The 26,282-nt window shown below is 51.5% G+C and overlaps 1 protein-coding gene across 6 annotated transcripts; it reads right to left on the bottom strand.

The window, feature by feature from the left end:
- Positions 1-3,570: 3,570 nt before the first annotated feature.
- FLOT2 (flotillin 2) lies at positions 3,571-26,238 on the bottom strand. 6 transcript variants are annotated; one of them, XM_031967707.1, is made up of 11 exons: positions 26,108-26,238; positions 19,391-19,472; positions 16,380-16,470; positions 7,807-7,930; positions 6,143-6,261; positions 5,941-6,054; positions 5,678-5,797; positions 5,263-5,477; positions 4,874-5,057; positions 4,467-4,616; positions 3,571-4,380 (listed from the first exon to the last, which is right to left on the bottom strand). In XM_031967707.1, the coding sequence occupies exons 1-11, from the start codon at positions 26,154-26,156 to the stop codon at positions 4,342-4,344; spliced, it is 1,287 nt and encodes a 428-aa protein (XP_031823567.1). In that variant the 5' UTR covers positions 26,157-26,238; the 3' UTR covers positions 3,571-4,341. The 6 variants fall into 6 exon arrangements, with proteins under 6 accessions (XP_031823567.1, XP_031823566.1, XP_031823571.1 ...); XM_031967706.1 differs by lacking the exon at positions 16,380-16,470 and adding an exon at positions 8,934-9,024 and having other exon boundaries at positions 26,108-26,237; XM_031967711.1 differs by lacking the exons at positions 16,380-16,470; positions 26,108-26,238 and adding exons at positions 8,934-9,024; positions 25,179-25,259.
- Positions 26,239-26,282: the final 44 nt, after the last annotated feature.

Genomic DNA, 26,282 nt, shown 5'->3' on the forward strand with positions numbered 1-26,282 from the left:
ATTGGTCAAGGGTATTAGAAGTCAGTGGAATTGCTGAGGGTACAGCCCTGTCCCTGCCCTCAAGGAGCTTAAATTCTACTGTTTCTTTCCTTTGAAGGTCCCCTCAGTCCCTGCCTCTCTTCCCATCCCATTGTCCTTTGCACCTATAACTTCTGATCCCAACTCCTCTCTGCTCTTCCAAATGATGCAGATAATGTAGGTAATCACCAGACGATGACAGAGTTCAGTCATGGGAAGAATTCATAATGGCCATTATTTAGGGGAATAGGTTACCGACAAAATGAAGGGATACAACAGATACTGGGAAGGGTACATATGAGATAGAATAGTTGAGGCTATGAAAGACAAGTTCCTCAATGGACCTTATAATTACCCAGTAGAAAAGAAGCACCTCGAGAAGTTGGGGAATGCCCTTAGCTGGCAGGCTAAATCCTGAAAGGGACTTAGCACCCTGAAAGAATTAGTTAGCTGTCAGGAGAAGTGGAGCTGACAAGCCTAATGGAGTTAGGGGAAATACCTCATGGCATGGGAGAGGAGAGGTAAGGAGGGACACTATGAGGCAGAGTGCCGAGGTGGACTGACCCATGGAGGAGGGTAGCAGCCATGGGATGGCTCACAGGCAGATTTTTTGGGGAAAATTTAACCTCAGGGACATGACTGGGATTTCTACAGAGGGCGGGTCTCAGGAGTTTGACAGAACTTGGATTTCAGACTGGATCACCTCCTTAAAGAGTGGGATCGTGGAATTAAACCGCTCTTTACTAGAATCTTCTGTCTGCTTGCCTCAGGGATCAATTCTTTCATTTCTCTTGGTCTAAAACACCTTGCAGTCTGGTGTACTGGAAATGGTCTTGGAGTCAAGAGACTCAGGCTCAGATTCTCTCTCTAACTCTCGGGAGCTGAATGACCATGGCCAATATTTCATTACATTCTTATAGCATAATTTGCTCCCCCATTTCTCCACTGACAGTCTTTTCTCATCTTAGAAGTAGCTGGGTGCTGTATTTGGAGTCAAAAGACTGGGGTTCCATTAGCAATGCAACTTCAAGCAGAGTTCATCTCACTGAACCCATTTCCTCATTTGCAAAATGGGTGTAATAAAACTTACCCTGTTTACTTCACAAAGCCATCATGTAGAAAGTGCTTTATGATCTGTAAAGGATTCTATAAACCCGAAGTGTTCACAGAATATCAGAGTAGAAAGAGGTTTTGGAGGTTTCCTGGTCCAATCTATATAAAAACCCACTCTACAATAACTTAAGACACATGGTCATGTCATCCTTGTTCCCACTGGACCTTTGATGGTGGAAAAACTCAGTGTCCAAGAAAACCAATTCCTCTTTTGTGCAGCTCTCATTTTTATAACATTTTTCCTTATATGAACTTAAATATGTCCTTCTCCAACCTCCATCTATTATTTCTAGCTTTGCCCTTTGAGGCCAGAATATACTTAACTTTTTTTTTTTCCACATGACAACCCCTGTAAGTCGTCTTTTTGCATAGACAGGCGTCTCCAGTCAGTACTTTCTGTTGCTTGAGTCATGACACTTTCTCTCCCGAGTACAGCACTCAGAATTGAACACAATACATATGTGATGGGAACACAGAAAATAAAGGGGACATATTGTCCTCCCTTCCCCCCATGTGTTTCTGCTTCTACATCCTAAAATAGTTGAGATGTTTTGAGCTTCTACTGCTGACTTATAAAAATTGTTTTTGACTTTTTTTTTTTTACACAACCTTCATTTCAAAATAAATTTTGCCTTACCTCTTCCTCCTGTAAATTATATCGTGTAACAAAAAATAAAAATGAGCCCCAAAATCCATCAACTGAGTTGGATAATAGATGTAATATGGCAAACCCAACATCATTGTCTTCCTTCTAGGCAAAGGAGGGAGGGGAATTTATTTTCTAATCTATTCTCCAGGCCTATGTTTTCACGATTATTACAAAACACATTTTGGTTTTCTTAAAATTCTGTTTATTGCCATGGTTTTTGTGACTGATCTGTTTTTCCATGCTTCTCTGTATTTCTCAACCTACAGGAAAATTCTGTGGACCACGTTTCCACATACTATTGTTTAGCCCTTTCCCGGTGGATGAATATATTTCCCTTTCCACTGCCTCAGTTCTTTGCCGTAACAAAAATCTATAAGTATTTTGGTGTAAAAAAAAAAGTCTTTTTCCAAAGACAAATGTTAAAAACTATGTTTACATGTAATTGGAAAAAAATATTATGAAGTTTTAAAAAAAAGTGAGAGAACTTTGACTTCTTAATAGTGGGGATTCCTGGGTTGAAGGATATGAACTGGTTACTCACCTTTTAAAAAAGTTTAATTCCAAATTGCTTTCCAGAATGGTTCCAAATTTTTTGGCAGGCCTGCTACAGCCTCTCCAAAACAGATTTCTGAAGTGTTATTTTTGCCACTTTGCTAGGAGCAGAAACCTGATTTGCAATTTAAATAATTTGGAATGATATTTCTGAAAGCTTAAAGTTTGCCTTTCTTCTGAAAATTAGTGTGTGTGTTTGTTGGGGGGGAGGTGGGGGGTAGCTAGGTGGTGGAGTTGATAGAGCACCAGCCCTAGTGGTCTGGAGGACCAGAGTTCAAATCTCATCTCAGATACTTAACACTTCCTGGCTGTGGGACCCTGGGCAAGTCATTTAACCCCAATTGCCTCAGAGGAAACAAAAAAGAAAATTAATCAGCCATGTTTTGGCCACTTATCTTTTGTGGAATGGATCTCATTGGTGATATTTGGTTGGTTTTTTTTTTTTTTTACTCATTAGTTTTGCTTTTATCCCAGCTATGGATGCTTTATGCGAGGCTTTTAAATTCCTGCGATCACTACCACATCTCCCCCCTCTTCTAGCCATAGTTAAGATAGCTTCTTAATGATTTTAATTTTTAAATGCCTATTATCTACTCTAAGTCTTCAGTCTGTGGAAATCTTGCTCTTTAGTTATTATCCCATAATGCCTGCTGTATAAGGGAGTATTACTCTCCTCGGAAAGCACCCATTCCCCAGAGGGAATGTCAAGGCAGCAAGGCCCTCCGCACCTTGCCTTTCCCACTCTTGCCCTCTGGTGGACACAGTGGGCAGCAGCCCCAGAAGCTGGCTCTGACCTGGCCCCTCCCCCACCCCTCCCTGCCACAGAGGACGCGGCCAGCCAATCGGGTGGGTGCAAGAAGTTTATTATACCAGAGGGAAGGCGGCAGGGCCCAGGGCTGCGTCCAAACCCTAGGCCTGACATGCAGCATTCACATGCAGAGGCAGCGCTGTGGGTCCCCATCCCCGCAGGGCTGAGCCCGGTCCGGCCCCAAGACCCTCCAGGCCCCAGCCCAGATTCTTCGGTGCTCCCTGCGGGGCCTCCTCGGGCCAGTCCCCACCCTGACAGCCCAGGACGTGCCTGGCCACCCAGCCCCTTCCCACCTTCTCTCTTCCGGCTGAGACCAGGGGCCCGGGCATCTGGGGACAGCCAAGCTAGGGAGAGGAGGGGTAGCCGCTGGCCCCCGGAGCTCTCAGAACACACACGCTGGGAGGAACGGGACAGGTTTTTCTAGGGGAGGCAGAAGGAACAAGAAGGTGGGGCCGGGGACACGTGGCGTGGGGCACTCAGAGGCCTAGGCAAAGGGCAGCACCGAGGGCCATGGCGGCAAAGGTGGGCAAAGGTAGCCTGCTCCTCTCTACCGCGGCCCGGGCCTGGCCCGAGAGCTGAACGTGGCCACCCTGCACCCACCTTCGGCCGGTGGGGAGCCTCGTCCTCGCGCCTGCTCCCTGCCCAGGGTCGTGCCCAAGCAGGAGGCAGCCCTGAGTTAGGAGGGAGGGCACGCCCACCGGCCCAGGTATTCTCTCACTCCTCTCGGCACCGCGCTGGGCAAGGAGAAGCCCTGCGGAGGAGGGGGCGGCCTGACCCTCCCGGGCCCCGCCTGCAGACAACCCCATCCCATCACGGGTTCTGGCGCCGGAGAAACCAGAGGTGTCTCCTCCGTCCTCCTGGGGAAGAGCAGGGCTCGTACAGAGCTGCGGGCCTCGGAGCAACAGCTCGGCGCTCCCTCGGCCCTCTCCGGCCAGCGTCCGGGACGGCGGACAGGAACTTCAAGGCACCGGGTTCTGAGGAGCGGTGGCTCCTCCAAGACAAACAGTGATTGCAAACGTCCTTAGCTTACGCTATGATTGGTGGAGGTGAGGGAAGAGCGCGCACACACGACGGAAGAATGGGAGGAGGAGGAGACAGGCCGGCAGCTCTCCTGGTCCCCACGACATCAGGCACCAGAGTCGGTAACGCTCGCGCTCCCCCCGGGCTCGCTGTCGGAGGCTGGGGGCTGGGCGCGGCCTCTTCACCCCTGGGTGCCGGTGGCCTTCTGGACCAGAGGGATCTGCGGCAGAGAGAGGACGGAGGCCCTTCAGGGAGCCCGCCCCCTGTGCCCCCGCCCCTCATCCCCCACGGGCAGCCCGGACTCACCTTGGACAAGTCCACCCCAGTGAGGGCGTGCACGGAAGCCGGCAGCTCTGCCAGCAGGCGAGTCACTTCGCTGGTCACCTTGCTGTTGTCCCCACTGAGCACCACGACCTCGTCGACTTTGGTCAGAGGGGCGGACACTTTGGCAGCGATCTAGGCCAGGAGGGCTGAGGTTAGCGGAGGAGGGCCCTGGGTCTGGACGCTCCCTTCATAGTCTGCAGCCTCCTGGGCTGGCCGGGCTCTTTAAGGAGGCCGGGGAATGGTGCGGGAGCCGGGAACCCTTGGGGGGGAGTGGGAGCCCCTGAGCCCCGCCCTTCTTGCCAGGTGCCCCGAAGCCCCTCCCCCCGGGCGTGAGTGTCTCGGGCCCCACCCCAAGGCCCCGGATAGGGGGAGCAGCCGGAGCCTCTCACCGCGGGGAGGGCGTCGAGCACCAGTGCCAGCTTGGCCGCGTGGCCGTACAGCTGGTAGGCCTCAGCCTTGAGTTTCATGCGCTCGGCCTCGGCCTTGCCCAGGGCCTCGATCACCATCGCCTCGGCCTCCCCGATCTTGCGAATCTTCTCGGCCTCTGCCTGGGCCAGGAGCACCTTCTTCACCCTGGGGGAGGGGGCGGGAGGAGAGAAAGCATCAGGCCCGGGCACCCCGACAGCCCAAGAGGATCTCCCGGGCCCCCTTCTCCACGTGCTGGGCGCGCATAGCGGGCACCCGAGAGCCCTCCCTCCCTCCCTCCCGGAGCAGACCCGGGCCAGCCAAGCTCGGCTCCGGGGATCCCCGCCCCTCAGCCCTCAGACTCGGCCCTCACTTCTCTCCTTCGGCGATCTGCTGTATGCGGTGGGCCTCGGCCTCTGAGGGCTGCCGGATGGTGGACACCAGCTCCTTGGTGGTGCGCAGGATCTCCTGCTCCTCCACATCTATCTGCTTCTTCCTCTGCACGACCTCGATCTCCAGCTCCTCCTGCCGGATCTTCTGCTGCTCCTTGGCAGCCTGCAGCTCGTAGGCCAGCTGGGCCTCCGCTGTCTGCCAGACCAGAGGTTGCCAGCCTGTGGGCCGCTGCACCCTCCCTGCCCCTGTACCTCTCTCCCCACCTCTCCGCCCATTGTACCCTCCCTGCCCCTGCACCCCTCTCCCTACCTCCCCGCCCATCGTACCCTCCCTGCCCCTGCACCCCTGTCCCTACCTCCCCGCCCGTTGTACCCCCTCCCTGCCCCTGCCCTCACCTTGATGCTGACTTCCTCCGTGAAGGCCGACTTCTTCAGCTCGAAGGAGCGTTTGGAGTCGGCGATGTATGTGTCTGCCAGGAACTTCATATCCAACATTTCCTTCTTGCACTCAGCTTCCTGGGGGGGAAAGGGGGCAGCAGAGGTTGGGGGGAGCCCTTGGGTTGGGAGTAAGTGGGTTATGTGGGCACCTTGTGAAGGGGGTGGCAGGAAGCCTTGTGCCAGACCCCGGTCTCCCCTCCCCGGGGCCAGGACACCCTCACCCTGATGCCCGCGTCCCGTTCTGCCTCGGCCACTCCAATGTCAGCGTCTCTCTGGACCTGGGCCGTCTGCGACTTTCCCAGGGAGCTCAGGTAATTCACTTTGTCGTACACGTCCTGTGGGAGTGTGAGGAAGGGACGTCAGCCCCGAGAGGACAGAGTGGGGGCCCCGCCTGAAGAGCCCCACCCTCCCCCAGGACTGCACCTTGATGGTGAAGCTGAGGATCTCGATCCCCATGCGACCCACATCGGGGGCGGCCACTTCCCTCACCAGCTTGGCAAACTGGTCCCGGTCCTGGTAGATCTGCTCCACGGTCAGGGTCCCTGGGGGCAGGGCAAAGGCAGGCGTGGCCTGGATCAGACCCCTGCTCCTCACCCACGACCCCAGGTCCATGTGGACCAAGCATGGGGAGCCCAAGGACCAAGGCGGAGAAGGCTTGTGGGGCTGGTGGTAGCCCAGGCTGCCTGGCACTGACCCTGGGGGCCCTAACCACAGTTATACCCTGCCCCCCATGAGAAAAAGCTAGCCTGAGGCCTCCTCTCCACAGGGAGGTTGGGGGGGCCCAGAGCCCTCCCCACCTCAGCCTTGCTATGGTACAAGTCTTACTGGCCCATTTAACAGATAAAGAAAAGGAGAATCGGTCCATTAATACTACAAGCCTTAATAGGCTGCATGTACCCAGGCCCCAGCCCTCTTCCCATCTCCCACCCTCCCGCCTGTTCTGCCAAATTAGTCCCCATACAAATCAAATTTCTGACTGTTCAAGAGGGATGGCATATAAAAGGGGCGGCGGGGGAGGAGGTGGGCTGAAAACCTTGGGAGCTTCCCTGGGCTGTTGTGGTCTAGTGCATCTAGGGCCACGAGGATCTGGGTTCAAATGTCAGCTCTGCTTCTTGCTCCCTGTATGACCCAGATCTAGTCTCCCCATCTACTGCCTGGCTCTAGGTGGGGAGTTGGGGATTGGTTTCCTTCTCTTCGCTCTTTCGGTTCAGAACGCTGGCATTCCTCAGGGGCTGGGTGCATCCTCTGGGCTGAAGGACTGCCCACTCTAAGCCCAGACTCTCACAGGGTTTCCTGCCCAGGGCCCAACTGCAGCCTCCACTTCAAAGGTGGACCTCATGGCCGGCCCGGGGGCTTTGTCCTTCCCTGCTACGGAGGACAGATGGGGAAAAGGGAGCTGGACCAGGTAAAAACGGTCCTGGGCTTTCAGGGGACGCTGGGACCAATGCGTGTCAGTGCTGTAACTGGGTGGACAGAAGACTGTAAACCTCCTTGGCAGCCTGAAAAGTACGGAGCCCAGAGCAAGGAAGGCGACCGAGCCAACCTTGGCTAGGGACAGGAGGGCCTGGGACAAGCTGGCGGGTGTCTGAGGGAAGAGATCAGATCTCAGGCCCCCGTGGCACAGGGATATATCTGGGGGACAGCAGAGTGGCTGCTGGGCACGGGAGGACCTCCTAAGGCCCAGCCTCCAAGGGTGGGACGTGCGGGAGTTAAAGAGCGGGGCTCTTGTTTCCTGATACTCTGTGACCCCATGGGCCCCAACACCACAATGCTGTCTGTGGAGGCCATTTCCTTCTCCAGATCATTGGACAGATGAAGAAATTGAGGCAGGCTGAGTGATATGACTTAACATCCCACAGCTAGTGAGTATCTGAGGCTGGATTTGAACTCCCCGGACTCCAGGCCCAGAGCTTTAAGTGAAAAAATGACCCTCTCAGGAGCTAGTGGGTCTCCCTAATCAGCAGTTCTTCAAAGAGGAGGCCGATTATCATTACTCAAGAATTGGGGTAAGGGGAGGTACAGGTACAGGTGAGACTGGGCGGCCCAGCCCAACCCCGGGGCTAAGGGGAGCAGGAGCTGCACTCCACCTAAGATGGACCGGAGGTGGCCCTCCAAGGTCTGCAGAACCACATTCTTGATGTCATGAACGTTTTTCCCCAGGAACTGCTCGCAGGCCACAGCCAATAGCTCGTTCTCCGTCATGATTTTCACCTGTACAGAAAGGAGAAGCCCCGGAAGAGACAATTAGCTGGAAAAAAAAGTTGCTTAAAAAAAAAAACAAAACAACAAAAAGCGGGGGCAGCTGTGAGCCCCCTAAACCTGGGGAATGGCTGGACTCCAACCATCACAGCCTGCTTCTGTTCCCACCCCCTCCCAAAGATGGGGACATCTGTCCCAAGGCTCTGGTGGCCAGGAGTGCAGAGGACCTTCTGCTTTCAGTAAGGAACTCTGCAGGCCCCGTCAGCATTCTTTGGGAACCTTCCCAACGCCCAGGTCTCGGCTGAAGGCCCAGAGCTTCCTGTTCTGGGAGAACGGTGGCAGCCCCAGCGGCTGATCCCAGCTGACCTGCGTCCCTGCACTCACAGGCCCTGCCCCTGGGCCCTGTTCTGGACCCCAACCGGAGTTCCGTATCAGTACCTTGTCTCATCTCCCCAACAAGGGGACTTTCTGGCTGCTAAGGAGGGACACTGATACCAGAGAGACAGAGAAAGGGAGAGACAGACTGAAATGTCTCAACAGATCAGGGACCAGAGCCAGAGAGGATGTGTGTGTGTGTGTGTGTGTGTGTACACTTGTGTGCATATGTCTTTCTTGTTGATTGTTCTCTGTGGGTTCGTAATCAAGTTCCCCCCAGTCCCCCGGGAATCCTGGCCCTCTGGCAGAGCCTCCCATACCTACGAAGCCCTGAAGGTTAGAGCAGCAGAGGCCTCTGGGGAGGGGATGGCTGACGTGGCCAGCCTGAGGAGACAACGTGGGTGGGAGCAGTTCTGTCTGGGGATGGAGATGGCAAAGCAGGAGAGGTTAAAGCCAGGCAGGCCTTGGAGAGTGACTGGGGCACAGAGGGCCCTCACCTGATTCTGAGCCCCCACTGGGGAGGGGGCAGCAGTGGAGAGAACGTCCCCAACTGCCCAGGAACGGAGCAGGCCTCCTGTCTTGTTCTCTCGCCCTCTCCCCCACCCCCCGGCGCCAGAGGCTATACCCAGAGTTACTATACCTGGGCGACACCCGTCACAGTTAAAGCTACCCCCTCGGCCGTCTCTACGTCCTCACAACGGGGCTGCAACGTCATTATCTCTAGTGAAATCCTGTCAAGAAACGTAAAACATGTGCATGTCTCTAAGAGTGAGAGCTCCGAGGGCATTGGGGGCAGCTTCAGGAGCCTTGGTCACTCCGACTGGGCAGAAGGGTTGTGGGGCGGGCAAGCAGATGCCCTGAGCTGGGCCGAATCTCTGAGGTCTCAGGGCCAAAGTGGTCAGGGGATGAAGGTGGGACGCAGAACAAGTTTCAGGAAAGAGAATGAAAGCAGGCCAGATTCTTGGCCCATGCCCTGGTAGGTATGGGCACGTCCCCCCACTGTTACTTAGACCGGCCCAGATGGAAGACCGCAGGAAAGAAAAGCTGTACTAGGGGCAGCCTAAAGGGGCAAAATGTCACAAACGTTTGCTGGATTGGAAAGCTCAGGGCTGGCTTTGTCCAATCAAGGCACCCATGTCAGGGTCAAGTTCACTGAATGGAAATGGAACTAAATGCTCAGCTCACTAGAGGCTGGCAGTGGTTCCGGGTCTGGAGTGGGCAGACAGGGCCCAGACAACTTAGCTAACACCACAAAAGGGAGATTTACAGAGCATGGTTGGTGCTCTAGAGGTGATATCTCTGAAGAAGAAGATGGTGAGCGAAAGGCGCTTCTGGGCTTGAACCCTTGGGGTTCCTGCCTCAGGTCACACAGGAAAGAGACACAAACAAGATATCTGGGGACTGCATCCCTGGCAAACAGCCTCTTTGAAAAGATTCTTACAGAAGAAGCAAGAGAGGGGAGAATTCTGGGAAGATGAAGTAGGTCAGAAAATTTTGGGGTCTTCAAATTTTCTCCACAGAAAAAGACAAAATGTTGTCTCAGAGGAATGTAGAGCAGTGGGAATAAACCAAAGTCAGGTGGGAAGTTGTTCTAAGACAACCTGAGCAGAGGTTCTGCCTGCAGGACTTTAAAAATTAAACAAGAGCAACTGAGGAAAAATTATTTAAAAAAAAAAAAAAAAAGCAGCGTAAGAAAATGAAGAAAATTATGGAAAGAAAGCCAATCTATTTGAAGGAGAGAACCAAAACTTTAAAAAAGAAAATAATTCCTTGAAAACTAGAATTGGGCAAAGAGAAATTAATGATATCCTAAAACAAAGAAATAAGTAAACAAAATCAAAAGGATGAAAAAAGAGAAAACAATGTGAAACATCTCATCAAAAAAACAACTGATCTAGAACAAATTGAGGAGAGATAATAATAGTTGGATTGTCTGAAAATGTTAAGTTAAGAAAAAAAAAAAAAAGAATCGATAACAATAGTACAAGAAATTATCCAGGAAAATTGCCCTGAACTTTGAGAAGAAGGCAGAGCAGAAATAGAAAAGATGTACCAAATTCCAGAGGGAAAACTTACAGGAATATCACAGCCAAGTTTCAAAGCTTCCAGGATAGGAGAAAATATTGCAAGTGGCAAGAAAAAGCCAATTTAAATCTTGTGGAGCTACAATATGGATTACAAAAGAATTAGAACTACTACGACGAAGGACCATTTGGTTCCTGGAATTACTATATTTTGAAGAGTCAAAGAGTTGGGTTATGACCAAGGGTAACTAATCCAGCAAAGTTCAGCATAATCCTGAATCAGGAAAAACAGACATTTAAAGAAATGAAAGACTTGGAGTTTGTGTGACAAAACCAGCAGAACTTAAGGGGAAAATGTGACATACAACATCTAGGAGAAATATGAAGGAGCAATTTAAATGACTTCTTTTATGTGAAAATATCAGTTCTCTTATGCCTATCATTTTCATTGGGGTAGTCTGAAAGAAAGACTTGGGCTGAGTCGAGTATGATGGGATGATTCTAAAAACAAAATAAAATAAATTTGTGTATGGAATTTAGTAGTGGGGAAGGTGGGTAGTATTGGAATCTTGCTCTCATTGGGAATGGGTTAGAAAGAGAACATGTTTATCTAGAAGGGCATAAAAATCTAAGTTCAGAAAGAAGAGGGCAAAGGAATATGATGGGGGGAAGATTAGGGAGGAATTCTTGAAGGAGTGGACAGATTAAAGAATAAGAAGGGCAAAGTAATAGGTACAAGTAAAAAGTAGAGGAGTGAGGAGGAATGGGAATAGGGTGAAGAGGATAATGAGGGAAAAGAGAAAAATATACAACAATAATTATAACAGAATGTGAATGGGATGAATTTATCCATAAAATAGACCGATAGCAGATTAAAAATTTGTGTGAGGACAGTTAAGAAAATAGGAAGGGAGAAAACAGACCAGTAATTATAGTTTAGAATGTGAATTGGATGAATTCACCCATAAAATAAAAATAGTAGGATAAAATTTGAATTAAAAAAATGTTGCTTTCAGGAAATGTTATAAAAATGAGAGCTATATGCCTATTTTATTTTTATTTTAAAGATCAGGAGTAGAATTCATCATGAAAAACAGCAGCTGTAGTCATCATGATCTCAAAGTTAAAGCTAAAACAGATTTCATCAAAAGAGAAAAATAGGGGAACTACCCTATATGTCTGCCATATTAATCAATATGGTTATAGACAATTTAAAATAACTAGATAGCATAAGGTTGGGACATTGCTGTGCTGTAGGAAAAGATGAGTTGGTAGATTGAGAAAAAGGTGGAGAGGCTTGGATTTATGAAGGAAAATGCTATCCAGAGACAGAGGGCAATTGGAAATAAATGTAGTAGGGTCTTATGCATATAAATATGATTATAAATATGTGTTGGTGTGTGGGTATATATAAAATTATATATATATATATAAAAATATATATAAAAAAAAAAATATATATATATATATATATATATATATATATATATATATATATAATTTTCTTCTTGGGGAGGGAAAAAGAAAAAATAAAAGTATGTAGAAGAAAATAAAAGAATACCTACAAGGAAGCAAAGACTGGACAACTCTGAAATACAATGTATAATATTTGTTACAGAGGCATTCTTAAAATGGCAACTTGTTGCTTTATATTTTGAATCCTCTCATGTTCTGGTATGTAAATGACAATGTTTTTGCTTTCTTATTTTGCATTTAAGTTTGAAACAAATTATTTTAAAAGATAGCCAGAAGGAGACAGTAACTTTTGGGGGATAATGTTTGATGAGCGTTAAGAAAGAGTTCTGGGGTAAAATGCCTCCTGTTCTACCCCCCTCCCCCAGTTGTAAGAAATGATAAAGGGATGGTTGCTGATCTTCCTGGCATACAGGGGTGGCTGTGGACAGAATGTGAAGAGAAACAGACTTTGAGAGTACCAGGTGAGGGACTCAGAGAATCGGGGTCAGCAGACCCTCACTGGAGAGAAGTGACCACTCTCTCCTGCTCGGCATCTCACTGTCCCCAATCACCCACTTGGTCCGACTCCCCAGCGGCCTCCCTGTCCTGTGGTGATCCTGTTTTTGTTCCTTTGATCAAGGCTAGAAAGGAGCCATCTAGACCCATCAATGCTAACTAGGCAGCTCAGTTCCTACCACTGAGCCTCTGCACAGACAGTTCCACGCTTAGAGGGCCCTCCCTCCTTATACATCCACTGTCCTTCAGAGCCTGGCTTCTGTGCCCCTTGTACCTGAAGCCTTTCCTGAGTCCCTCCCGGGTTAGTGCTTTCCACCCCATAATAATTTATTCTTGCATTCACTCTGTATATAATTTGCTGCATGCACATTGTTTCCCTCCAGTAAAACATAAGCTCTTAAGGGGAATATTTTGCTTTTGGCTTTGGATTGCTAGCACCTAGTGCAGTGCCCGATGCATGTGTGTCCCAGGACTTCTGGTCACGCTGTATAATTGTGCTCTATGGCCCCGTTCAATGCTGCATTTGTACATGGAAGCTGTGTCAGCTAAACTCCAGGCCAGAATTCTACCCTATTCCAGGGCAGTCTCCCTCTGACCCCAAATCCCAATCACCAAGAGTGACACGCCAGGGGAAGTCATCAAGCCCTGGGGAATCTGGATGGAAGGACACCCCTGCCCCCCTGAAATGTTGGCTCTGGCCCCTTCTCAAATTCTTCTGGCTCTGAGCATGGGTTCATTAAGGACACCAGAATGAAGAGGGGGAGGACACTTCTCACCTCCAGCTGTCTTTGTGGTTGGAACACACACACACACACACACACACACACACACACACACACACACACACACACTAAGCTGGATCTTTTCTACCAGGTTCCCTGACGGTCCCTGGGCTCAAGAAGGCTTCCAAAGCTCCGATCCGGGGTTGAGTTGGGGGGCCCTCTACCACTGAGATGACTTTGGGAGGTCAGGGCACTACAAAGGTCAACTAAGGGCTGTAACATCACTAGTAGTCATGGCTTTACACTGAATAAGGGGCGAGAAACTTAAACGGCTGCTGGGTAAGGGCTGAGCTTGATCCAAGACCATCTACTCTTGCCTGGAAGGAGGGGAACAGCCAGTCTGCCCACTTCTCCCAGTCATTAGTCCTCAAATCAGTGTACTCCAATGGGAGACATTGCTCAGGATTGTCTGGGCAGGTGACCATAATCGATGGAACATTTGCTCTGTCACTGAGGAGACAAAGAAAAGCCCCAAACAGACCCTGCCATCAACGAACTCACAGAATAATGGGGGAGAGAGGATGGAGTAACTGGGAACATACAAGATAGCTACAGAGTGGAAGGCAATGTAAGAGATCTCCTGCAGGAGAATCAGTATGGAATGTTAAAGGGATGCAGGGAAACTAAGAGGTGAAGGACATTCAGAAATCTGGATCAGCCCAAGCAAAGGCATGGAGATGAGAGATGAGGTGAGCTTGAGGAAATGTAAGGAGGCCAGTGCAGCTTTATCATAGAGTAGGTGGAGAAATTTGGGGTAAAAAGACTGGAAAGGCGGGAAGGGGCCGAGCTGGTGATTGAGGGGATTAAAAGCCAAACAGAGGAGTTTGTCTAAAAGCTGCCCCCAGAAGTCATGGGGAGCCAGGGGAGCGACATGGTGAGATCTGCTCTTTAGAATAGTCACAAGGGCAGCTCAGAGGACAGGTCAGAGTGAGAGTCCAGGAGAGGCTGTAGACTGGCCAGGTGCAGGGGGGCAGCTAGGTGGCCCAGAGAAAACAGCCTTGGGACCAGGAGGACCCAAGTTCAAATCCAATCTCAGACACTATCTGTGTGATCCAGGACAAGTCACTTAAACTGAATGAAGGAAACAAACAAAAGATGCCTGTGGGACATTTAGTTCAACTAGTTGGTGATGAGGAACTGGCGCTCCAGAGGGTGACTAGGGCTGGACGCATGAATCTGGGAATCACTGAATCCAGGCGTTTGGCTGAAGAGGTCACCAAGGGGAGAGTACTGGGCAAAAGCAGAAGAGGACGATCTAGGAGAGCGGGGACGGATGTATGTGGTGGATGAGGCTACAGGGAAGGAATGGGCCGAGGGCAGAGGAGGAGAAGGGAGAGCAGGGGCCAGAAAAGTCGGAGGGGAAGGGCGTGAGCGATGGTGTCCGTGCTGTAGCGAGGTTGAGAAGGAGGAGGTCCCAGCCAGGCCGTTATGTCTGTAACAAGCACAGAATGCTGCTGCATGGCTGTACGGGTCTACTTGGCACCAAATTATTTGGCTTTTCAAGATGGGCAAAAGGGATGGAGGGAATTTGGAACTCAAAAATTATTTAAAAATGAATATTCCAAATGATCTCTACATGGAATAGAGAAAAATTGAAAATATTAAAAAATCTAATAAAACATCCACCATATTAATATATTACTAACACCTAGTAACATATTGTTGATAATATATTAATGTTAACATCTAATTAATACTTAAAGAAAATAAAAGCATCAAACAAGCCAAACAAAATAATTATGTCACATGGTAACATTAATAATAAACAATAGACCATGGGGTATATTTATATAGGGATAGTATAGTAATGAATATAATGGATAATGAGATAAAATAACATTAAATAAAATAAAGCCATAAAAAGGGATTTGTAAGTGAAGGTCACTGGTAACTATGGAGAGGGCGATTTCGCTTCCATGATGAGGCAGAGGTCAGATTACAGAAAATGAGAGAGAAGAGGAAGTGTCTTTCTCAATCAGTTCAGCTGAGGAGGGAGAAATGCAGGGTCAAAGATGAGGGAGGGAAAGCAGAGAGGCGGGAGAACCAGCATGCGGAAGATCACTTCCAGAGGGGCGGGTGGCCCCCACAAGAGATGTCACGTGATGCTCCTGCCCCCGGACCTCCACAGGGTAAGATGCCACAGGAGGAGCAGAGGCCAGAGGCCGAGGCAAGGGAAGAGGGGTCGCTTTGGGAAAACCAAAGAGTCTGAAGGGCAAGGGAGGCCCGGCTGGGCCCAGGGGCAAGGCAGCGGTGGAGACCGAAAGGAATACTTCTAGCCCCTGTCACTAGGAGGTCCCTATCTTGATTTCCACAACAGCTAAGTGACTCAGCCAGTGAGAGCAATCCTGTTGAGATGGGACCAAGCCAGATTCACCTGGGTTTTAAAAAAGAAACAATCCTCTTTTATAAAGACTGCCTGTACTCCTCTCATTGTTGCTCACAGGGTTCCTGTGAGGAAGGAGGGAGTTATTCTCCCCATTTCACACATAGGAAGACTGAGGCCCTTTTAGTGGAAGTAACTTGTCCAGGATCATGCACTGAGCTAGAGAACTCACCACAGCCCCCGAGTCTCTGGCCAGAGCTCTGGAGGAGCTATCTCAAAGGTGCTTTGAAGGTGAATGAGTGAAATGACCAGTGGGACTCAGTTTCTTTGGGAGAAGGGGGGCTGGGTGGGAAGGCACCTGCTCCTGCTCTAGCCCCTGGTCCGTCCAGAAGAGGCTCACCCTGGAGGACTGGCAGTGGCCCTTTCCTCTGCCCCTGGCGGGGCTCACCCAGGTGGGTGCCATTTCTGCCGTGCCCCAATTCTGGGCAAGGCAATTCTCCTCTGCAAGGCTTGAATCTCTCCTCTTCACACAGAAGGGCGGGCTGTGAGGGTACATGGCAGGTGGGAAGGGGGCTGGGGACCAGCATAGGAAGCAGAGGCCAGGAGTATGGATGCCGTCAGGAGAGAGACTCCCAGGGAGCTCGGCAGGAAGTTCAGCGGCTTTCATGGCTCCCCATCCCGGACAAAGTCCCATCTTGTAGCCAAGACAGAGTCCTTGGCATCCCTTGCTCTAGGTCTCCCCCAAGGTGGGGGAGAGCCAGCCCTGGCTGCGGGTTTAGCTTGGGGGGTGGGCTGGGGGGAAAGGGTGCACCGTAGACATCTCAGCTGAAGCCACTTAGGTGACCAAAGCTGCGGTGGGGAGGGGAGGGCGGCACACCGAGAGGGTCCCTCTCGGAAGATCTGGTCCTCTAGCTGCTGTCTGCCGGGCCCCACGGGGGCAGAAGGAACAGTTAAGACACAGATGGAGGAAGCAGGCGGGTTATTACCTGTGCAACCCCTGTTACGAATAACGGGACCCCCTCCGACGTCTCAATATTCTCACAGCGACACAGGATGGTCATTACCTCCAGAGTCAGTCTGAGCGGCAGCCAGGGAGTGGGGGGTGGGGGAGAGGAAAAGGAGGGGGGACAGGAAGGGGGGAGGGGACACAGCAAATACACACAGTGGTTACCAGACAGGCACTGATCCTCCCTGCCCAGAGCGGGGCCGGGCACCCTAAGCCTCATTCACCCTCTGCACCCCACCCCAGACGCCTGCCAGCTCAGGCCTTTGAACGTGGATGAGTTTTTGCCAAGGTTCAGCGGCCATTCCCCTGTGGAGCCAGCTCAGTCACTGCCGGAGGAGCCGCCTCCCTGCCCTGGAAACGACTGTGAGAATGAAGGTTCTGGGGCAGGGAGGGGGCCCGGGAAATCTGATCAGGGGCAGCGGGCACCTCAATGGCTGGTGGGCCCAGCTCAGTGACAACGACTAAAGCTTGCCTGGAAGAGTTGGAGGGAGTTCACCTCATTCCCTGCCAAAGACCAGGAAACTCCCTTCCCTCAATTAGGGGGTGGGGGACCCCATGGGAATTTACTTAGCAGTGAACATGGCATGTTGCTTTAAAATTTAATCCTTTTTTTTTTTTTTTTTTTTTTAAACAAGAACACTACAATTTCTGGGCAATTATGCCCCAAAGGACCGTCTACCCACGGGGTTATTCATAGTAAATACACCCGGCCTGTTCCTGGGCCAGCTTCTGGGCTGCTCAGGTGTATACTCGGGGGACAAAAGCCTCATCTGAATGTTGGCAACACACCTTAGGACACTCAATCATAGCATCGCTATTGGGCCCCCCAGGCAAGCAGGAACAATCTAGGGATTGCACTGCTTGGTGGGAGGCAGGTGGCGGCCACGGCTCAGTTTCCTTCTGGGAAACGATTGCATCTATATTCCTCTTGTGAAAGCCCCTGGGGGGCAGGAGGGAGGAGGAGGGGGAAGGGGAGAAGCAGAAGGAGTCATCTGAAAAGCAAAGAAGGCACAAATAAGGGGTGCTGCAGATCCCGCTTAGCAGGGAACGGGCCTCAGGCTGCCAGAGAGGGTGGGATGAGGGGGAGCAGCTAGAATTGCTAGACTTGGCGAGAAAGAAGCTGCTGTCCCAGGTCGGGCCCCCATGCCCGGTCCCATTTCAGAGACTCGGGGCTGGTACTGGGATCTTCTGGGGGAGCAAAGATCCCTGGCATGGGGGGAATCTCTGCCTCCCTCCCTGCCTCTGTGGCTACATGGAGGGTGCTGCTGAAGGGCCTTCCGGAGGCTTGCCTTGGGCAGTTCTTTCTTGTGTCAGTCCCTGCCACCAGGTTCTTCTCTCTGGAGGCTCATGTAGGGAAGGCTGGTTCAGAACTGGGCTTTGTGCTGGAAGCTAGGAGGGAGAGGAGGAGGAGGGAGGGAAAGAGAGGAAGGCTGCAGCTCAGATGCCAGAGGCGGAGGAGAACCATCCATCAGAGACACCTCCCATATGTGGGCTGGGGGACAAGGAGAAGCCGGCGGCTCAGGGACAGCACTGAAGGTGGCCCTGGATCCCAAATCTGCCTACTATCTGTTTGCACAAGGAGGTTGAAGTCCTTGGCTAGAGCTCCTTTGGCCTCGGCTGGAGTTTAGGCTCCAACGCCCCTCAGGGCAGCTTGGTGAAGAAGAGAGAGGGAAGTGAGTCGTGCCCGAGAGATGATCCCGCCAGAGCCACAGCAGCAGAGAAGCGGGCACTAAGAGAGAGCCGCCACCTTCGCAGGCCAAGGAAGGTTCTGATGGCATCAGACTGAACACACTGGGACCACCTATCCAGACCCCTTTGCTCAGCACCACTCGGCTGGCCTGGAGTCCCATTCGCCTAAGCTGGATCGGAGAGGGAGGGGAGCCTGGAAAGGGAGAAAGGGCACGGGGCCAAGCCCCAAGTCTTGCTCCGCCAGTGCCTTCCTGGGTGACTTGGAAAATCATGTTCCCTGTCTGGCCGTTCTGCTCCTCTAAACCCAAAGGGTAGAATGCTAAGGGGCTCCCCAGCTCTGCCATGCTAGCCTTGGGTGCAGGTCACTCCTGGGAGGGAACACCTCTTCCTTGCTTTTCTAAGGTGTCAAGGCTTTGCAGCGGACCTCAAGATCCAAGAAGAAAGGCTTGTTGTACAGTGGAAAGGAAAGGAGAGATGAGGAAGAAGGGAGGGTAACAGAAAACGAGGGCCTCTGAGGGGCAGTGACCTCCCTCTGCCCCCCAGTACTCAAAAAGGACTAATTTTTTTTCTGATTTTTTTAGGTATGGTCCAACAGCTCTGAAGGGGGAACTCCCTTCCCTGGGAAGTGACACTTAGGACACGGAGGCAATTCAAATTTCAATTCCTCTTTCTTTGCTGTTTCCCCTACCACCCCAACTTTCGGTTAAGATACTCGCCAAAGGATTCTGGGAACTGAGCGGTTGTAAAAGCAGAGGAAGGGGTGAGGGTGATGGCAGCTGCTCTCCCATGGGACAGTCTCTTCCTGGAGGGGATGGGAGACTTTAGGCCCATGTTGTACCTTCCACCAAGGATTACTTTGGTCTCTGGGTCTGAGGCTGACCAGACTTCAGCCCTCTGAAGTCTCACTCTATGTACCTCCCACAAGACTTGACCCTTCCCCTCTCACCCTCCCCGGCCAGGCCTTCCTTCTCCACCTAGAACACTTTGCAGCCTGCAAAGAATGTCAATATTTGATCTGTCTTCTACACACACCCAGCCTGGGCAGGTCGTAAACAAGGCTGTATGATGGAGAAACAGACCGATCGAACAGGGATGTTCCTAATATATGGCCCCTGGATTCTCTGCAACGCCAGTCCCAAAAGGAAGGGCTGCCACGGCCAACTTGCCAAGGCAACCTGTTCCCAACAAACCTTGGTTCCCACCAGGGCAACTCAACTAGAGGGGCCAAGCTCTGGCTCCCGAGGAGAAACTCTCACCCGGCCTCCCTCCTGGCACGTCCTCGCTTCCCTGAGAGGCCCTTACCTTTGGGTATCTGACACAAACCACCAGGCCCATGCCCAGCCTCCAAACACATACTTCTTCGCATCTGGACTGAAGCAGCCTCCTACAAGGCAAGAAAGCAAGACCCCATTAATCTGGAGCGCACAGGGTCTCAGAGCGAGGGACTGCCTAGGCCGCCTCCACCAGAGCTTCCGGGCACTGCTACAGGAGTCCTGCTAGGCAGTTCTCTGGCCATGGCTCCAAATGTCAAGAGGCCCAGGACAGTCCACCAAGTCCATTCTGCTTGCAAAGTGCTTTATTTATTGGGAGGATTTTCCTTCCATTAAACCCAAACCTGCAACTCTTGTTCCCTGTGCTTATTTAGCTCTCCCCAGAGTCTATGTGCAGTCCCCTCCCACGATGCTTCCAATCTATTTTTCCTTCCCATCATGTGGGGAGAAATGCAGGCTCTGGATCACAAGACACCCTTTGGATCTCGTCATCGCCATGAACAAATGCTTACTACGTGTGGGGATGGACACAACCATTTATAAAACTCAACTGTTCTAAGGAAGCCATTTTTAATTTATTTAGGGAGACAGGATACAGGAGAAAAACATTACAAGATAATAATTATATACAGGATGGGGGGGAGAGAAAGGGAGGGAGGGAGAGAGATAAGGGAAGGTGGAGGGGGACAGAGATCCAGAGAGAACTACATGGTAGGAGGTTGGGTCAGAAAAGAGAAAAGCTAAACTGTGAAGGTAAAAATCACTCATTTCTACCAAGCTTGTGAGGTTTTTAAAGTACTTTCTTTAAAAAACAAAAACAAACACATGTACCATAGGTATTTTTATTCTCATTTTACAGATGATAGTGAATCTGAGAGGAGTAAAGTGTCTCACAAATATAAGACAGGAAGGAGCCTCGGTTTCCTCACCGGCCCAATGGGAATGAAGCCCATGTGCCTCCCTGGTAGGGCAGCGGAGGTCATGTCCAGATCAGCTGTGGGTCCTACGGTTACAATTACTAATGTAGTAATGAAGAGAGGGAAGAGTTTGCCCGGCAGGAGTGGACCCATTCTCTCCGGCAACGTTCAAGGGCTTTGGGACAAAAGCGCAAGGAGTGGATATCACTTTGTGGAGTTCAGCCACCTTGGTCCTGACCCTTTTAGGCATTTTCTTGGCAAAAATACAGGAATGATCCAGCATTTCCTTCTTCAACTCATTTGACAGATGAGGAAACTGAGGCAAACTGGGTTACATGACTTGTCCAAGGTCACACAACTAGTAAGTGTTGAGGATTTGAACTAGGCTCTTCCTGACTCTGTCTAGCGCTGCCTGGCTGCCCTAATGCTGGGGACTGCCTGGAGCCTGCCTAGTGAGGGCACCTCTCGTATGGCGGCGAATTAGAGCATCCAGGGTAGGTAATGCTAATAGGTTAACTTGTCTTTGTAGTCTTTCAGGACTGGCTTTCTCCTTTCTCTGAGAGAGACTTCATCTAAAAGCTTAGGAGTTGGTTCAACTTCTGGAAAACATTTCAGAACAAGGCAAAAAAAAGTGATGAAGATGGCTGGGCCAGGCTGGGGATCCCAGTGCAGGGCAGCCTGGGGGCCCAGATGCAGGAAAACAGCAGGTGCAGTCTAGGAAGGAGTGTTTTGTGTGGCTGAGAAGGGGGTGCCCGTCCACTGGGGAACATTCGGACAGACTATGATGTCACAGAATATCATGAGAAAAGGCCTGAGAAAGGAGAAGTGGCCCAAGAGTCACTGACAGCACCCAGGAGGGCAGAGATGCAAGGCAAGGGAAACAGGACAACTGTCCGCAGAAGCGGTGTAGACATGCGTTTCCTTCCTTTGGAGCTGTGCCCTCTAGTGCAATTCTACACAGGAGGGTTTAGTGCCCGGGGGGGAAGGGGAGCAGCTTGAGGCTTCCAAACAAAAGGCAACAATCAGACTCAGAACTAGAATCCAGAATCTTCTTTAGGATGAACTGAAATTGGATTAGGGTCCACAAACCAGTTTGGGGGGTTGTTCATGGACTAGCTGCCATGAGACAGTGGAAAGAGCACCTGGTTCAAACAAAGGATTCAACTGCAAATCCAGTTCTGCCATTGACCACTTGTTCTACAGTGGGCATATGAGGTAACTTCATCTATAAAACGAGGGAGTTGGAGTTCAACAAGCACTTATTAAGTGACTACTATGTACTAGACAGCGGCAGCTAGGTGGTTCAGTGGAGAGCGCCCTGGGCTAGGAGTTGATAAGACTGGAGTTTAAAAATGGACTCAGACATTTACTAACTGTGCCACTGGGCCCACTTTAATCTCAGTTTAATCCACTGGAGAAGAAAATGGCCAACTCCTCCAGTACGCTTGCCAAAAAACCCCATGGACAGAACTGGCCTATAGCCCAAAGGGGCACCAACAGTGGAACAGGACTGAACAACAACAAGGTGCTAGGTGTTGGGGATTCAGATGCTCCCCCTTAACATCTGTGATCCTAAGACCCAGCACTAATTTAGCCTTGGGAGAGATGGCAGGCTGCCCCTGAACTAGCAGAGGGACTAGGTGAGGGTAGATTAAGAATGCTCCCACCACCCCACTTGTCTTATGTCTGCTGACCTTTGGATTTGATTTGCCAATTAGAAGGAAGCCAGGCTGAGGAAACCTGGCGGGGCTCCAAAGCAGCAGCAACAACAGGAAGCTTGTGCTCTCTGAAATGGCCTTCCTGCCCTGCTCTGGGCTGCTTCAGCAGGCCCTCCACGTGGAAGAGGCTTGAGGAATCCAGTTCCTCCATCCCCCTGCCCTTATTCCAAACCCTGCTTTCCTTGGCTATCTGCTCCCAACTTCTTTGATGAGTCTGTGGAGAACACAGGGGACCTTGGAGAGCTAGGAGCCTGCCTGTTCACTGGACAGAAGAAACTAAGCCAAGATCACACAGATTTCCCAGTTCCTTTTTCCCACCACCTTTGTCTTCTTTACCCTAATCCTTTTCTCTCCAGCTTCCCAGCTTCCTCCACAAAGGCTCCAGGTATCCTGCCAACTTTGCCTCTGAATGGCCTGTCACTTTCTCACTGTTCCTAGCCAAGACAAGACTCTCAGGCATTGATCTCCATATACATTCAGAGCTGGACCAAAAGACAGGTCAATATGTCATCTTCCAATGGATCCTTGGGAAGGGCCTGAAAATGGCTAAAGGGAAGAAGCTGACTGGAAGCTCAAGGCTTCCCAACTACCTGGGGACAAGGAACAAGCCACTCAAAGGGTTTGTGGGATTGAGTTTGGGAGAGAAGGAAAGGCCTGGTCAGGAAGACATCAAGACTTAATCCTCAAATCCCAAATTCTGAGTATGGTAGAGAGAGTACTAGATTTGGAATCAAGAGGGGCCTAGGACCAAATCTCACCCAAGATACTAAGGGAACGACTGGCAAGTCTCTAAACTCTCTGGTACATTTGTAAAACAGGGACAAAAAGGCTTGTCCATCACTATTTCACAAGGCTCTGTGAGGATCAGATTAGGCAATGTACAAAAAGTTCTTTGGAAATCCTCAAGCACTATGCAGACATCTGTTTTATTATAAAAGACTAAGCAAAGAATAAGAGGAGGAATTTGTTCCCAAGGGGCAGGGAGAGGGGTTGGCCATGAATTTAGGGACTCTTTCCATTCCAGGACGTGGGAGATAGTAACAGAATCCCTCAGAGGTAGATCTTAAAGAAGGTTGGGCTCAAATGACTAAGAGCAGGCTTTTTTGGACCCTTATCCTATGAACTGAGAGAAAGGGGATGTGGTATTTCCTCAGCATATAGGTCTACCTGTCCCATTTCCCCCAAGGTTCTACCAGAAGATGAACCTTCCTCAGTTTCAAGCACCAGAGTGAAGCCCAAATTTTATCTTGGGTGGGCCCATTTCCTCATCTGTGAGATGAAGAAGCTGGATTCTGGATCTCAATTCAGTATTGCACAAGAAAAGTGAATTCACATGTTTTGGCTTAGTGATTCTGTTTCGGGGATATGCGCCAAGTAGGTCAGAGATGAAAACAACACTGATCTATCCCCACATTTTGGGATATGAAACACTCAGAAACAAGTGAGCACCGAGTGAAAAACATGGAACTTTATCAATGTAATGGAATACTACTATACAATAAGAAATGAGTTTTTTTTGTTTTTTTTTTTTGAAAGGGAGGAACTCAGAGAAACATGGGCAGGCTGGATATAAAATGATCATAACAAAGCCAATTCCAAGACTTAAATTCATCTTCCAAGGAAACTCTGGGGGTGGGGAAAGAAAGAACAGGCTCCTAGCCCAGAACTCAGGGTTGGGACAAATCCCAGTTAAAGAACAATCAAGAACATTTCCAAAGAACAGGTAAGACTCCTCCCCACAAGTGGAGGAATGGTGGAAGCCAACAGGACCCAAGGCCAGTGTGGCAGTCAGTTACCGGATGGGGGAATTTTCCACTTAATCAGTTTCCCTTTTAAATAAAGGAGCCTTTGATCAGGAAAGAGAATGAAAACAAAAGGCTTCAATAAAACTCATTTTTTAAAAATGAAGGATTTGGACTCAACGATCTCTTCAATCCTCCCTAGCTCTACTATGTGACACCTTCCTCTCCCAACCCCTTCCTCTGCCCCAGGCTTATATTACATGCTAAAGGTGGCAATGCAGTCACAGTGAACCTGGCACCTTCATCCAGTCTCAGTTTCTTCATCTGTACCACGTGTGTGAATTAAATCTAAATCTATATTCCAACCAGGCCTTGGCTCATGGGAGCAAAGTCCCTCCCTCTTGCTGGCTGCTCTAAGCCCCTGGCAACATTGTGACTTCCTTGATGACAGGGCTGACTTTTGGAGACCAGCCAACTCCCCCTTTTGGCCTCTGCCTTTCTATAGGCCCAGGACTTAGCCACCCTTCCACACTCCCACCCCTCCTCTCCTCAGTCTGGAAATCTTCACAGAACAAGGTCTGAAGACAAGGGGTTATAAAGAGGCAGCTCTTCAGCACTTTAAATGGTAGCTCTTAGCTCCTTAGCCTTGGGAATATTTAACAGATAGGGGAGAGTTCTGGACAAAGACTCTGGGAACTTTATTTCCACAGGGAAAGAAGACGGGAAAATAGTGGAAAGAAAGAGGCTGCTTTTGGAGTCGTTTGGGTGTTAAATCTCAGCTCTGACACAGGGTGTGACTTTGGGCAAGTGACGTTTTTAGGCCTCAGCTTTCACATGCTAGGACTGGTCTAGAGTCTCCTTTCCAGCTCAGAGGAGGGGGTACATCTCTCCCCCTTTACCTGTGGCGCCAGGTTCGGTCCTGCTGTCAGGACCGTTATGGCATTGTAGTGTGCAGGCTGGGGATTTCCTTGGTAACTGAGAAAGCCTTCGATTTTGGAATCGATGCTGGGCCCAAAGCCACAGGCCATGCCTTGGTGGCTCCGGAGCCTCTGGCTTTAAAAAGCCCAAACGCAATTTTCCATCTCTCAGAAACAGCGCGAGCGCTCGCGAGTGTGCACGGAACACCCACAGGCCGACTGAACTCCGGGCTCGGGTCCCAGACTTGGCACAGCAAGCTCTGCCAGCCAACTCCGCCTCCCACCAAGCCTGGGTGGGTTAGGGATGCTCTCCCGTCCTCACCTGGACCGGAGCCACGCCGCCCGTAGGAAGGAGCCAAAAGGGCCCTTCTGCTACCCACCCCCACCTGTAAACCTCCTCCTCGCCACGGCTCAGCCTCCACTGCAAGGAAGCATTTTGCAATTGGGAATAACCGCAACTGCGTCCATCCCTTAGAATGGAGGCTTCCCTCGCCCCGGGCCGGGGTGGTGCCCACCCGCCCATACCTGCCACCCAGGTGTTTCCACTCCCAGTTTTCTCCGGTCGGTAACCGACGGGTCCGAAGCCCTCAATTCCATAGCCTGGGGGAGGAAGGGGCGGGGGAAGGGGATTCCCATCATGAGGAGGGAGAGGTCCGGGCTGCAGGGAAAGCTCCTCCTCCCCGCTTCCCAAAGCCCTGGGCTACAAGTTGCAAAACCTCAGAGGGTGGAAAGCTGCCAGGGCAGTTAAACGTCCCCAAGCCGCTAGTTTCATTCACTAGAAAATCCTCGCACCCCTGCTTGCCAGAGCGGGGGGTCGCCAGACAGGTCAGGGGTCTCCAGACAGGTCAGGGGTCTCCCGGGCGCTGCCCCAAAGAGGGGGCGGAGTGGTAAACATCACCCACTGCAGAGGCGCTCAGCGAGCCCGCCCATCCCCCCCGAGACTGAGAAGCTGCCGGGAATCTGGGGCGGGGGGAGGGGGCGCGCGGGGCGCAGGAGGCGCCGGGCCAGGGGGCTTAAAGAGCTCGGCCCCTGCATCCCGGGCCCTGGCCGAGGAGCCGCAAGCAGGGGCGCGGACACCAGCCATGCCACACTCTGGGGGCGGGGGGAGCCCTTGCCCCGGGCACCACCCATGGACCCGAGTCCCCCAAGTGCGCGTCCTCACGCAGGCCCTTCTGCCCCGCAGCGCCCCCTCCCCACAATCCCTGCTGTGGCCCACACCTCCTACACCTGTGCCCCAGCCCTGCCGCCCGCTGCCCCCTTCTCCCCGACTGCGCTCCAGGGCCACCGCCTCCTGCTTTGCACCCCCTCCTCTCCCCGCCCCCCCCATGCCGCCCCCTCCCCTCCGGCACGACCCTCCCCGGGCTGCCCGCGCCGTCCCACGCCGGCGCCCCCGCTGCCGCCGCCGGCCCCCTCGCCCCGCACGGCCCTCCCCTACCAGCCCCGCGCCCCCTCACCTGACACCACCAGCGCCTCGTTGGGTCCCACGGTGTAGCAGTTGCCCATGGCTGCTGCGGGGAGCACCGGGGGATAGCGGCCGCACCGCCGCACTCGCGCCTCTGTCGGGCGGGGCGGGGCGGGGCGGAGCGGAGGCTGGCTACCCCGCGAGCGCGCTTGCGCGCTGGGCCCGCC

The sequence above is a fragment of the Sarcophilus harrisii genome, chromosome 4, assembly GCF_902635505.1.
Source record: "Sarcophilus harrisii chromosome 4, mSarHar1.11, whole genome shotgun sequence".
NCBI lineage: Eukaryota > Metazoa > Chordata > Mammalia > Dasyuromorphia > Dasyuridae > Sarcophilus > Sarcophilus harrisii.